This window comes from Tachyglossus aculeatus, unplaced genomic scaffold (genome assembly GCF_015852505.1).
Source record: "Tachyglossus aculeatus isolate mTacAcu1 unplaced genomic scaffold, mTacAcu1.pri scaffold_1_arrow_ctg1, whole genome shotgun sequence".
Classification (NCBI taxonomy): domain Eukaryota; kingdom Metazoa; phylum Chordata; class Mammalia; order Monotremata; family Tachyglossidae; genus Tachyglossus; species Tachyglossus aculeatus.
The window spans coordinates 1,826,150-1,840,560 of NW_024044915.1; the positions used below are offsets into that span (position 1 = coordinate 1,826,150).

The 14,411-nt window shown below is 49.5% G+C and overlaps 1 protein-coding gene across 4 annotated transcripts in view; it reads left to right on the forward strand.

Moving 5' to 3' along the window:
- Positions 1 to 1,489: 1,489 nt before the first annotated feature.
- Positions 1,490 to 14,411, forward strand: part of ARHGAP44 (Rho GTPase activating protein 44) — a 144,552-nt gene continuing 131,630 nt past the window's right edge. For all 4 annotated transcript variants that reach the window (XM_038742845.1, XM_038742849.1, XM_038742846.1 and 1 more), the window contains exon 1: positions 1,490 to 1,607. In XM_038742845.1, coding sequence (XP_038598773.1) covers positions 1,555 to 1,607 — 53 coding nt within the window. In that variant the 5' untranslated portion in view covers positions 1,490 to 1,554. The remainder of the gene's footprint in view (positions 1,608 to 14,411) is intronic.

The window sequence follows — 14,411 nt, forward strand, 5'->3', positions numbered from 1 at the left end:
ACAACCTGATCACCTTGGATCCCCCCCAACGCTTAGAACGGTGCTTTGCACGTAGTAAGCGCTTAACAAATGCCATTATCATTATTAAATATGCACACAGTAAGCGCTCAATAAATAGGATTGACTGACTGACTGACTGACTGACTGACTGAATGAATGAATGAATGACTGCCTGCTCTGTCCTATTCCCTGAGGCGCAGGGGCGCGCGCTGCCTCGGCCGCCCCCTAGCGGTGTCCGGGGGAGGGGAGTCTGCGCGCGCAGGCCGCGGGCGGGGGGGGAGGGAGGGGGCAGGCGTTGGGACGCGCCAACTGCTCCAGGCGGGGGGGACTCCTCAGCTTTCCTCCTCGGTTCCCCCGCCTCCTTCCTTGTTCCGATCGAAGTCGAGCCCAAAAATCTATTTTAAGAAAATATATTTCCTGGAAAAGGAGACTCTGTGGAATAGTCGGCATTTTCGGGGCCTTCTGACGCTTCACTTTTCTCTCCCCCCCCCCCCCCCCCCGCCCCGGCCTTGTGTTTTTCGTCTGGCGGCCGTCCGGGCGCAGAGGGGGAGGGGCGGGGAAAACTACAAGTCCCAGGGTTCCCCGGGCGCCCCCGCGCAGGCGCGGTCCGGAGGGCGGCGCGGCCAGCCGGCCGGCCGGTGGGGGGGGCGGGGCCGGAGGGAGGGAGGGGGCGGGGCGGGGCGGTCCGGGGGTCTTGTCGGTCCGTCCGAGGCTGAGCCGGCGTCCGCTCCCCGTCCTCCCCTTCTTTCCTCTACCTCCTCCCTTCCCGCTCCCCCTCCTCCTCTTCTCCTCCTTCCCTCCTTTCTCCTCCTCCTCCCCCTCCCCTCCCTCCTCCTCCTCCCCTTCCTCCCCTCCCTCTTCCCCTCCTCCCCTCCTCCTCCTCCCCTCCCTCTTCCTCCTCCTCCCCCTTCCTCCTCCTCCCTTCTCCCCTTCTTCTGCTCCTCCTCCTCCTCCTCCCTTCTCTCGCCCTCCCTTCTCTTCCCCTCCTCCCCTCCTCCTTCCTCCCCTCCTCCTTCCTCCCCTCCTCCTCCTCCCCTCCCTCCTCCTCCTCCTCCCCTCCCTCCTCCTCCTCCTCCCCTCCCTCCTCCTCCTCCTCCCCTCCCTCCTCCTCCTCCCCTCCCTCTTCCTCCTCCTCTTCCCCTCCTCCCTTCCCCCTTCTCCTCCTCCCTTCTCCCCTCCTCCCTGCTCTCCCCTCCTCCCTCCTCTCCCCTCCTCCTCCTCCTCCTTCCCCTCCCCCCTCCCCCTTCCTCCTCCTCCCTTCTCCCCTTCTTCTGCTCCTCCTCCCCCTCCTCCTCCCTTCTCTTCCCCTCCTTCCCCTCCTCCTCCCTTCTCCCCTCCTCCCTCCTATTTCTCCCCTCCTCCCTCTCCCTCCCTCCTCCCTCTCCCTCCCTCCTCCCTCTCCCTCCCCCTCCCTCCTCCCTCTCCCTCCCCGCTCCTCCCCCGCCCGCAGGAGCCATGTAAGTGCTCCCGGCGGTGCCCGGCGCTGTGCCCGGCGCCGTGCCCGGTGCGGTGCCCGGTGCGGTGCCCGGCTGTGCCCCCGCCCGGGGCCCCAAGATGAAGAAGCAGTTCAATCGGATGCGCCAGCTGGCCAACCAGACGGTGGGCAGGTAAGGGACGCAGGCAGGCCGCCCGCCCGCCGCAGCCCCCTGCCCGCCCTCCCCTCGGCCCTTCCCTCCCCTCCCCTCCGCTATCCTCCTTCATCCCTCTTTCCCCTCCTCCCTCCATCCCTCTCTCCTTTCCTCCTCTTCTCCATCCATCCCTACCTCTCTCCTCTCCTCCCTCAATCCATCCATCCATCCCTCCATCCATCCCTCTCTCCTCTCCTCCCTCCATCCCTCTCTCCTCTCCTTCCCCTCCTCTGCTCCATCCATCCCTCTCTCCTCTCCTTCACCTCCTCTCCTCCATCCATCCCTCTCTCCTCTCCTTTCCCTCTCCTCCATCCCTCTCTCCTCTCTTCCATCCCTCCTCTCCTCCCTCCATCCCTTCTCTCCTTCCTCTCTCTCCTCTCCTCCATCCATCCATCCCTCTCTCCCCTCCTCTCCTCCTTCCCTCCTCGCCTCCCTCCATCCCTCCCACCTCTCTTCCCTCCATTCCTCCATCCTCTCCTCCATCCATTCCTTCTCTCCTCCATCTATTTCCCCCTTCCCTTCTCCAGGCTTTCCTCCCTCCTCTCTGCCAGCCCTCCCTCCTTCATCTCCTCCATTCCTCCCTCCCCTCTTCGGTTCCTCCCTCCTCTCCTGTCCTTCCCTCCTCTTTATCCCCCGCCTCCCTCCATTCCTCCCTCCTTCCTCTTCTTCATCCCCTCCTCCTCTCCTCTGATTCTCCCTCTCTTCATTCATTCGTTCATTCATTCAATCGTATCTATTGAGCGCTTACTGTGTGCAGAGCACTGGACTAAGCGCTTGGGAAGTACAAGTTGGCAACATATAGAGACGGTCCCTACCCAACAACTGGCTCACAGTCACAGCCTCTCTTCTCCCCCCTCCCTCTTCTCCATCCCTCCTTCCTCCCTTTCTTCCCTCCTCTCCTCCACCCCTCCCTCCATCCCCTTCTCTTCTCCCTCCCCTCCTTCATCTCCTCTCCCTCTTCCTTCCCTCCTCTTCTCCATCCCTCCCTCCCCTCCCTCCCTCTCTCCCTCTCTCCTCTCCCTCTTCATCCCTCTCTCCCTCCTCCCCCTCCCCATCCCTCCCTCCCTCCCCTCCTTTCCTCTTCATCCCTCCTTTCCTTCCTCCCCTCCCTTCTACTCTTCTCCTCCCTCCTCTCCTCCATTTGTCCATCTCTCCATCTCTGCTCCTCCATCCTTTCCTCTTCATCCCTCTTTTCCTTCCTCCCCTCCCTCCTCTCTTCTCCATCCCTCCCTCTTCTACTCTTCTCCTCCCTCCTCTCCTCCATTTGTCCATCTCTCCGTCTCTGCTCCTCCATCCTTTCCTCTTCATCCCTCCTTTCCTTCCTCCCCTCCCTCCTCTCTTCTCCATCCCTCTCACCTCTCCTTCCTCCCTCCCTCTTCTCCTCCATTTGTCCATTCCTCCGTCCCCTCTCTTCTCTCCTCTGTCCCTCCCCTCCTCCACCCCTTGGTCCCCCTCCTGCATCCCTCCATCCCCTCCTCTCCTCTCCTCCCTCATCTGCCTCCCTCCCCTCCTTTCCTCTCTTCCATCCCTCCCTCCCTCCTCTCAATTTATCCCTCACCTCCTCTCTCCACTTCCCCTCCTCCCGCCTTTTAGCCCCTTCCCTCTTGGCTCTTCTCTTCCTTCACCGCTCCGTGTCCTTGACTTTTTATTTGCTTGGCCCTTAGGAATGGCTCTCTGCCCCCCCGCATGGCATGACCCCTATGTCCTCTGCCAGGTTTGCTTGGTTTTCCATCCCACCCTCAGGTTCTGATGCACAATTTTCTGGGATCTGAGCTGCCCACAGTGACCCCCCAAATCCTGCCCCCCACCCAGCCCTGGGAACCTCTAAGGTGTTGGGCCTAGGAAGAAGCAGGCCGGGGGTCCGCCCTCTAACCCCACTGGGAAGAGGCGGGCGGCAGGGCAGTGCCCGCTCCGGGATGCTGCATTTCGACGCCGGCCTGCTCCCCACACCGGTGTGATGAGACCTGCGTCCCAGGCGCGGCGACCGAACCGGAGACCCGGGGAATCTGGCTGGAGAAGCTCTGCAGATATGGAGGGGTTGGGGGGGGTCCCCGTCTCTGCGGAGAGTCCCGCGGGGACACCGAGGCGGTGAGCCGGGATCTCCCCGGAAAGGAGGCCTCTGAGGAAAACCTTAAATTCCCTCCGGCTTGGGCCTCAGGTGGAGGCCTGGGCCCGGACTCCGTGTAGTGACGGGCCTTCCGAAGGAAATGGAGAGAGGGGGTCTCACCCGTCACCCTCTTGCTCCCCAACTCAGCCCCGAAGCGCCTGCCCCCCGACTTTGCCGGTTTCCCCGGAAGGCGGAGGAGGAGGGATGCGGGTTTGCCGCTGGACCACGGCGGCCTGGTGGAAAATGGACAACCATCCGGGAGGGCTCCGTCCTCGGAGCTTGGGATCGGAGATTTCGGAGGGGCCGTTTGCTCTGCTGCCAAGATCTGGGGTGTTTGTCTCTGTTCAGGAATCGGGCCACCTTGATCCCCTGGGCCCCAAATACCGGTCAAATCGAGCAATCTGTCGTTGGCATCGATTGAACCTTACCGTGTGCCGAGCATCGTACTGAGCGGCTGGGGAAATACAGTACAATCAGTCAATCAATTAATCACGTTTATTGAGCTGTGTGCAGAGGAAATACGGTACAATCAGTCAATCAATCACGTTTATTGAGCTGTGTGCAGAGCAGAAACACTTTTAATAATAATGACGGCATTTATTAAGCGCTTACTATGTGCAAAGCACCGTTCTAAGCGCTGGGGAGTTTACAAGGTGATCAGGTTGTCCCACGGGGGGCTCACAGGCTTCATCCCCATTTTCCAGGTGAGGGAACTGAGGCCCAGAGAAGTGAAGTGACTCGCCCAAAGTCACCCAGCTGACAAGTGGCGGAGCTGGGATTTGAACCCATGACCTCTGACTCCAAAGCCCGGGCTCTTTCCACTGAGCCACGCTGCTTCACTTGGGAGAGAACAATATAACGGAGTTGGTAGACACATTCCCTGCCCACAGGGAGCTTACAATAATAATAATGATGGCATTTATTAAGCGCTTACTATGAACCAAGCACTGTTCTAAGCTCTGGGGGGGGATACAAGGTGATCAGGTTGTCCCACAGGGGGCTTGCAGTCTTCATCCCCATTTTCCAGATGAGGTCGCTGAGGCCCAGAGAAGTGAAGTGACTTGCCCAAAGTCACACAGCTGACAATTGGCGGAGCCGGGATTTGAACCCGTGACCTCTGACTCCAAAGCCCGGGCTCTTTCCACTGAGCCGCGCTGCTTCTCTACGGTCCAGTTGGTAGACATGATGTCTTCCCACAGAGATCCCCATGGGGACACAGACATTAAGATAAGAAGCCACAGCCTGGGTGGTGGTCACTAAGCGCTCACTGTGTTCATTCGTGCGTTCGGTCGTATTTATTGAGCGCTTACCGTGTGCAGAGCACTGTACTAAACGCTTGGAAACTACAATTTGGCAACAAAGGGAGACCGTTAATGATGTCTTCTAGACTGTGAGCCTGCTGTTGGGTAGGGACTGTCTCTATGTGTTGCTGACTTGTACTTCCCAAGCGCTTAGTACAGTGCTCTGCACACAGTAAGTGCTCAATAAATACGATTGATTGATGGATTGATGATGATAGCATGTATCAAGCGCTTACTATATGCAAAGCACTGTTCTAAGCGCTGGGGAGGTTACACGGTGATCAGGTTGTCCCACGGGGGGCTCCCAGTCTTAATCCCCATTTTACAGATGAGGGAACTGAGGCACAGAGAACTTAAGTGACTTGGCCAAAGTCACACAGCTGGCAATTGGCGGAGCCGGGATTTGAACCCGTGACCTCTGGCTCCAAAGCCCGGGCTCTTTCCACTGAGCCACGCTGCTTCCTGCCCAACTCGTGGTGGGTAGACAGTACTTGCCTTCGGACTTCTCGAGGTGGCATGAGAAGATAGCGGCTCAGTGGAAAGAGCCTGGGCTTTGGAGTCGGAGGTCATGGGTTCAAATCCCGGCTCTGCTGCTTGTCAGCTGTGTGACTTTGGGCAAGTCACTTCACGTCTCTGTGCCTCAGTTCCTTCATCTGTAAAATGGCGATTAAAATTGTGAGCCCCACATGGGACAACCTGATCGCCTTGTATCCTCCCCAGCGCTTAGAACAGTGCTTTGCACATAGTAAGCACTTAACAAATACCAAAATTATTATTGTTATTATTATTATTGATAGTTTTTACAAATATATGTAAAATATGAATTATTTATATGACTTTCTCCCCTTCTAGACTGTAAACTCATTGTGGTCAGGGAAAGCGTCTATCAACTCTTTAGTATTGTACTCTCCCGAGCGCTTAGCACAGCGCTCCGCACACAGTAAGCACCCAAATAAGGGAAGCAGCGTGGCTTAGTGGAAAGAGCCCAGGCTTTGGAGTCAGAGGTCGTGGGTTAATAATAATAATAATAATAATGATAATGATGGCATTTATTAAAGCGCTTACCAAGTGCCAAGCACTGTTCTAAGCGCCAAGCACTGTTCTAAGCACTGGGTTCTAATCCCGGCTCCCCCGCCACTTGTCAGCTGTGTGACTTTGGGCAAGTCACTTCACGGGCCTCAGTTACCTCATCTGGAAAATGGGGATGAAGACCGTGAGCCCCACGGGGGACAACCTGATGGCCTTGTATCTAGCCCAGAGCTTAGAACAGTGCTTGGCACATAGTAAGCGCTTAACAAATACCAACATTATTATTATTATTAAAATGGGGATTACGGCCGTGAGCCCCACGTGGGACAACCTGATGGCCTTGTATCTACCCCAGTGTTTTGAACAGTGCTTGGTACATGGTAAGCGCTTAACAAATACCAACATTATTATTATTATTATTATTATTATTACTAAAATGGGGATTAAGACCATGAGCCCCACGGGGGACAACCTGATGACCTTGTATCTAGCCCAGAGCTTAGAACAGTGCTTGGCACATAGTAAGCGCTTAACAAATACTGACATTATTATTATTATTATTATTATTATTATTATCATTATTATTATTATTACTACTAAAATGGGGATTAAGACCATGAGCCCCACGGGGGACAGCCTGATGACCTTGTATCTAGCTCAGAGTTTAGAACAGTGCTTGGCACATAGTAAGCGCTTAACAAATACCGACATTATTATTATTATTATTAAAATGGGGATTAAGACCATGAACCCCACAGGGGCAACCTGATGACGTTGTATCTAGCCCAGCGCTTAGAACAGTGCTTGGCACATAGTTAACGCTTAACAAATGCCAACATTATTATTATTATTATTATTAATAAAATGGGGATTAAGACCGTGAGCCCCATGTGGGACAACCTGATGGCCTTGTATCTACCCCAGTGTTTTGAACAGTGCTTGGTACATAGTAAGCGCTTAACAAATACCAACATTATTATTATTATTATTATTACTAAAATGGGGATTAAGACCTGAGCCCCACGCGGGACAACCTGATGACCTTGTATCCCCCCCAGCGCTTAGAACAGTGCTTGGCACATAGTAAGCGCTTAACAAATGCCATTGTTGTTATTATTATTATTTCCTCGTTGTCCCTTGGGATATATATGTGTATGCATATATATGTACATGTATATATGTATGTATACATATATGTGTGTGTGTGTATTTGTATATATACATATATACGTATGTATATGTATATATGTTTGTACATATTTATTACTCTATTTTACTTCTACATATTTATTCTGTTTATTTTATTTTGTTAATTTGTTTTGTTGTCCGTCCCCCCCCTTCTAGACTGTGAGCCCGCTGTTGGGTAGGGACCGTCTCTATATGTTGCCAGCTTGTACTTCCCAAGCGCTTAGTACAGTGCTCTGCACACAGTAAGCGCTCAATAAATACGATTGAATGAATGAATGAAAGTGCTTAACAAATACCAACATTATTATTATTATTATTAAAATGGGGATTAAGACCATGAGCCCCATGGGGGCAACCTGATGACCTTGTATCTAGCCCAGCGCTTAGAACAGTGCTTGGCACATAGTTAACGCTTAACAAATACCAACATTATTATTATTAAAATGGGGATTAAGACCGTGAGCCCCACGTGGGACAACCTGTTGACCTTGTATCTACCCCAGTGTTTTGAACAGTGCTTGGCACATAGTAAGCGCTTAACAAATACCAACATTATTATCATTATTATTAAAATGGGGATTAAGACTGTAACCCCAAGTGCACATAGTAAGCGCTTAACAAATACCATTATTATTATTAATAAATATGATTGATAGCTTTTACAGCTATATGTAAAATATGTCATGTATTCTACCCCTTCTAGACTGTGAGCCCACTGTTGGGTAGGGACCGTCTCTATATGTTGCCAACTTGTACTTCCCAAGCGCTTAGTACAGTGCTCTGCACACAGTAAGTGCTCAATAAATATGATTGATTGATTGATTGATGTATATTAACGTCTCCCCCTCTGGACTGTAAACTCACTGTGGTCAGGGAAATGTGTCTACCAGCTCTTCAGTACTTCCTTTTTTAGTGGCATTTATTAAGTGCTTACTATGTGCAAAGCACTGTTCTAAGCGCTGGGGAGGTTACAAGGGGATCAGGTTGTCCTCTCCCAAGTGCTTAGTACAGTGCTCTGCCTAATTAAATACCACTGCCTAATTAACTGACCAGAGCCCCTCCAAAAATTCCCACCAGGTATGGAGGCTTCTTGGGTTGTGAGCTGACATGAAATCACCGAGACTTTTGGCTGGTCCTCCTTTGTTTAATAATAATAATAATAATAATAATAATAGCATTTTTTAAGCACTTACTATGTGCAAAGCACTATTCTAAGCGCTGGGGAGGTTACAAGGGGATCAGGTTGTCCCACAGAGGGCTTACAGTCTTCATCCCCATTTTCCAGATGAGGGAACTGAGGCCCAGAGAAGTGAAGTGACTTGCCCCAAGTCACACAGCTTGACATTTGGCGGGGCCGGGATTCGAACCCATGACCTCGGACTCCAAAGCCCGGGCTCTTTCCCACTGAGCCACGCTGTTTTCATTGCGCTCACAAGGTAATAAGTGGAGCACTGTATTAGGTGGAGAGTACGGTGAAAGGAAAAGACACCATCCCTGCCCTCAGGGAATTTACGATCAAACGGAGGAGCCAAGTGGGCAGATGTCATATATGGAAAGAAAAATAATAATAATAATAATAATGATGATGGCAGTTGTTAAGCGCTTGCTACGTGCACTGTTCTAAGCTTTGGGGAGATACAAGGTCATCAGTGCTCGGCGCTTAGAACAGTGTTTGGCACATGGTAAGCGCTCAGTACAGTGCTCTGCACACAGTAAGCACTCAATAAATATGATTGAATGAATAAATGCCATCATCATTATTATTATTATTATTACTAACCCACGACCTCTGACTCCTAAGCCTGGGCTCTTTCCACTAAGCCACGCTTCTTCCCTTATTTGGGTGCTTACTGTGTGCGAAGCATCATCATCATCATCATCAATCATATTTATTGAGCGCTTACTGTGTGCAGAGCACTGTACTAAGCGCTTGGGAAGTACAAATTGGCAACATATAGAAACAGTCCCTACCCAACAGTGGGCTCACAGTCTAAAAGGGAGAGAGAAAACCAAACATACTAACAAAATAAAAGCACTGTGCTAAGCGCTTGGGAGAGTCCACTGCTAAAGAGTTGGTTAAGCGCTAGTACAGTGCTCTGCACACAGTAAGCGCTCAATAAATACGATTGATTGATTGATTGGTAGACACTTTCCCTGACCACAATGAGTTTACAGTCTAGAGGGGGAGACATTCATATAAATAATTCAGATTTTACATATATCTGTAAGAACTATCAATCATATTTGAGTGCAGAGCACTGTACTAAGCACTTGGGAGAGTTCACTATAACAACGTTTGAGAAGCGTATAACATTTGAGAAGCAGCGCGGCTCAGTGGGAAGAGCCCGGGCTTTGGAGTCGGAGGTCGGGGGTTCGAATCCCGCCTCCACCGCTCGTCGGCTGGGTGACTTTGAGCGAGTCCCTTCACGTCTCTGGGCCTCAGTGCCCTCATCAAGAAAATGGGGTCTTCATCCCCATGAGGGAACTGAGGCACAGAGAAGTTCCCAAAGTCACCCGGCAGACAAGTGGCGGAGCTGGAATTAGAACCCACAGCCTCCGACTCCCAAGCCCGGGCTCTTTCCACTGAGCCACGCTGCTTCTCCAGGGAAAAAGGGGGGTAAACCCAGTAATAGCAGGAGAATTGGAAAATGAATAATGAAGCGTGGAACACGGATCAATAAATACGATTGAATGAATGAATGAACAACCGAATGAATGAGCGGCACTATTACTCTATTTATTTGATTTGTCCATATTTATTCTATTTATTTTATTTTGTTAATATGTTTTGTTTTGTTCTCTGTCTCCCCCTTCTAGACTGTGAGCCCGCTGTCGGGTAGGGACAATTTCTATATTGCCAACTTGGACTTCCCAAGTGCTTAGTCATTCAATCTCATTTATTGAGTGCTTACTGTGTGCGGAGCACTGTACTAAGCGCTTGGGAAGTACAAGTTGGAAACATCTAGAGACGGTCCCTACACAACAAGGAGCTCAGAGTGTAGAGGGGGAGACAGACATTAATACAAATAGATAAAACAATCAATTACAGATATATACAGATAGATACATATGTGCTGTGGGGAGTCATTCATTCAGTCGTATTTATTGAGCGCTTACTGTGTGCGGAGCACTGTGCTAAGCGCTTGGGAAGTCCAAGTTGACAACATATAGAGACGGTCCCTACACAACAAGGAGCTCAGAGTGTAGAGGGGGAGACAGACATTAATACAGATAGATAAAACAATCAATTACAGATATATACAGATAGATACATATGTGCTGTGGGGAGTCATTCATTGTCATATTTATTGAGCGCTTACTGTGTGCGGAGCACTGTACTAAGCACTTGGGAAGTCCAAGCTGGCAACACATAGAGACAGTCCCTACCCATCAACGAGCTCACGGTCTAGAGGGGGAGACAGACATTAATACAAATAGATACAACAATCAATTACAGATAGATACAGATAGATACATATGTGCTGTGGGGAGTCATTCATTCAGTCATATTTATTGAGCGCTTACTGTGTGCGGAGCACTGGACTAAGCGCTTGGGAAGTACAAGTTGGCAACATATAGAGACGGTCGCTACCCAACAACGAGCTCACGGTCTAGAGGGGGAGACAGACATTAAAACAAATAGATAAGGTGATCAGGTTGTTCCCACATGGGGCTCACAGTCTTAATCCCCATTTTACAGATAAGGTAAGTGAGGCCCAGAGAAGTGAAGTGACTCGCCCAAAGTCACCCAGCTGACAACTGGCGGAGCTGGGACTCGAACCCATGACACCTGACTCCAAAGCCCGGGCTCCTTCCCCTGAGCCACGCCGTTCACCCTCTTACTTTGACGGTGAGCTCCGTGTGGGACAGAGACAGTGTCCAACCTGACGATCTTGTAGCTACCCCAGCGCTTAGTACCGTGCTTGGCCCAGAGTAAACATTTAACAGACATCACAATTATTACCGTGGTATTACAGTCCTCTAGACTGTAAGCTCGTTGTGGGCAGGGAACGGGTTTATTGTCAAATTTTTTAATAATTCTATGTATTAAGTGCTTACTATGTGCAAGGGACTGTACTAAGCACGGGGGTGGATCCAAGCAAATCAGGTTGGACACAGTCTCTGTCCCACGTGGGGCTTGCAGTCTCAATCCCCATTATGCAGATGAGGTAACTGAGGCCCAGGGAAGTGAAGTGACTTGCCCTAGGTCACACAGCAGACAAGTGGCAGAGCCGGGATTAGAACCCATGACCTCCTAACTCTCAGGCCCGTGCTCCATCCCCTAATAATAATAATGGCATTTATTAAGCGCTTACTATGTGCAAAGCACTGTTCCAAGCACTGGGGAGGTCACAAGGTGATCAGGCTGTCCCACAGGGGGCTCACAGTCTCAATCCCCATTAAGCATGATGAGGTAACTGTGCAGTGCTCTGCACACAGTAAGCGCTCAATAAATATGAATGAATGAATGAATGTTTATTTATTTTATTTTGTTAATATGTTTTGTTTTGTTCTCTATCTCCCCCTTCTAGACTGTGAGCCCGCTGTTGGGTAGGGACCGTCTCTAGATGTTGTCAACTTGGACTTCCCAAGCGCTTAGTACAGTGCTCTGCACACAGTAAGCGCTCAGTAAATACGATTGAATGAATGAATGAACAATCGAATGAATGAATGAGTGGCACTATTGCTCTATTTATTTGATTTGTACATATTTATTCTATTTATTTTATTTTGTTAATGTGTTTGGTTTTGTCGTCTGTCTCCCCCTTCTAGACTGTGAGCCCGCTGTTGGGTAGGGACCATCTCTAGATGTTGCCGACTTGGACTTCCCAAGCGCTTAGTACAGTGCTCTGCACACAGTAGGTGCTCAATAAATACGATTGAATGAATGAATTCATCCTTGGTGGTATTTATTGAGCGCTTACTGTGTGCTGGACTCTATACTAAGCGTTAAGGGGTGGCTGTGCTCTGGTGTTCCCGGGGAAGAGTGTTGCGTTTTCAGGACGGCTTTGGAGATGAGAAGCAGAAAGGAGAAGGAGGATGACGAGGGGGAAATGAGGGATTAATTGGGATTTTGGAGGAGGTGTGATTTTAGGAGGGTTTTCATGGTGGAGGGAGTGGGGTTCTGTCTGTGCCTCAGTTTCCTCAGCTGTAAAAAGGGGATGAAAACTGTGAGCCCCCAGTGGGACCACCTGATCACCTTGGAACCTCCCCAAAGGAAGATGGCGAGGGGGAAATGAGGGATTAATTGGGATTTTGGAGGCGATGTGATTTAGGAGGTTTTCAAGGTGGAGGGAGTGGGGTTCTGTCTGTGCCTCAGTGACCTCAGCTGTAAAATGGGAATTAAAACTGTGAACCCCCAGTGGGACCACCTGATCACCTTGGAACCTCCCCGAAGGAGGGTGGCGAGGGGGAAATGAGGGATTAATTGGGATTTTGGAGGAGATGTGATTTTAGGAGGGTTTTCAAGGTGGAGGGAGTGGGGTTCTGTGTGTGCCTCAGTTCCCTCAGATGTAAAATGGGAATTAAAACTGTGAGCCCCCAGTGGGACCACCTGATCACCTTGGAACCTCCCCAGCGCTTAGAACGGTGTTTTGCACATAGTGAGCGCTTAATAAATGCCATTATTATTATTATTATTTGCTTGTTTTGATGTCTGTCTCCCCCCCACTCTAGACTGTAAGCATGTTGTGGGTAGGGATTGGCTCTTTTTACCTTCCCAGCACTTAGAACAGTGCTTTGCACATAGTAAGTGCTTAATAAATGCCATTATTATTATTATTATTATTATTATTTTTACCTCCCCAGCACTTAGAACAACAGTGCTTTGCAATTAGCAAGCGCTTAATAAATGCCAATATTATTATTATTATTACCTCCCCAGTGCTTAGAATGGTGCTTTGCACATAGTAAGCGCTTAATAAATGCCATTATTATTATTATTATTTTTACCTCCCCAGCACTTAGAACGGTGCTTTGCACGTAGTAAGCGCTTAATAAATGCCATTATTATTATTATTATTATTACTTTTACCTCCCCAGCGCTTAGAACAGTGCTTTGCACATAGTGAGTGCTCAATAAATGCCATTATTATTATTATTATTATTACTTGTTTTGATGTCTGTCTCCCCTCACTCTAGACCAGAAGCCCGTTGTGGGCAGGGATTGTCTCTTTTTACCTCCCCAGCACTTAGAACAGTGCTCTCCACATAATAAGCACTTAATAAATACCATTATTATTATTATTACCTCCCCAGCACTTAGAACAGTGCTTTGCACATAGTAAGCGCTTAATAAATGCCATTATTATTACTATTATTATTTTTACCTCCCCAGTGCTTAGAACAGTGCTTTGTATATAGTAAGCGCTTAATAAATGCCATTATTATTATTATTTTTACCTCCCCAGCGCTTAGAACAGTGCTGTGCACATAGTAAGCGCCTACTAAATGCCATTATTATTATTATTACCTCCCCAGCACTTAAACAGTGCTTTGTACATAGTAAGTGCTTAATAAATGCCATTATTATTATTATTATTTTTATCTCCCCAGCGCTTAGAACAGTGCTTTGCACATAGTGAGCGCTTAACAAATACCATCACCGTGATTATTATTATATGAGGAAGGGAGGGAATTCCAGGCCAGAGAGAAGATGCGGATAAGCATCCGCCTAGAGAAGCAGCGCGGCTCAGTGAAAAGAACCCGGGCTTTGGAGTCCGAGGTCCTGGGTTCAAATCCCGGCTCCGCCACTTGTCAGCCGGGTGACTTTGGGCGAGTCACTTCACTTCTCTGGGCCTCAGTTCTCTCATCTGGAAAATGAGGATGAAGACTGTGAGCCCCCCGTGGGACGACTGGATCATCTTGGAACCTCCCCAGCGCTTAGAACAGTGCTTGGCACATAGTAAGCGCTTAATAAATGCCATTATTATTATTATTATTATTATTTATAAGGGGTCAGTGATGGAAAGGAACTTGGCCTAGTGGAAAGAGCGGCGGCCTGGGTGTCTAGAGGACCCGCGTTCTACAGATTTATTACTCTATTTTACTTGTACATATTTATTATTCTATTTATTTTGTTAATGATGGGCATCTAGCTTTATTACTGTTTGTTCTGACGACTTGACACCCGTCCACAGGTTTGGTTTTGTCGTCCGT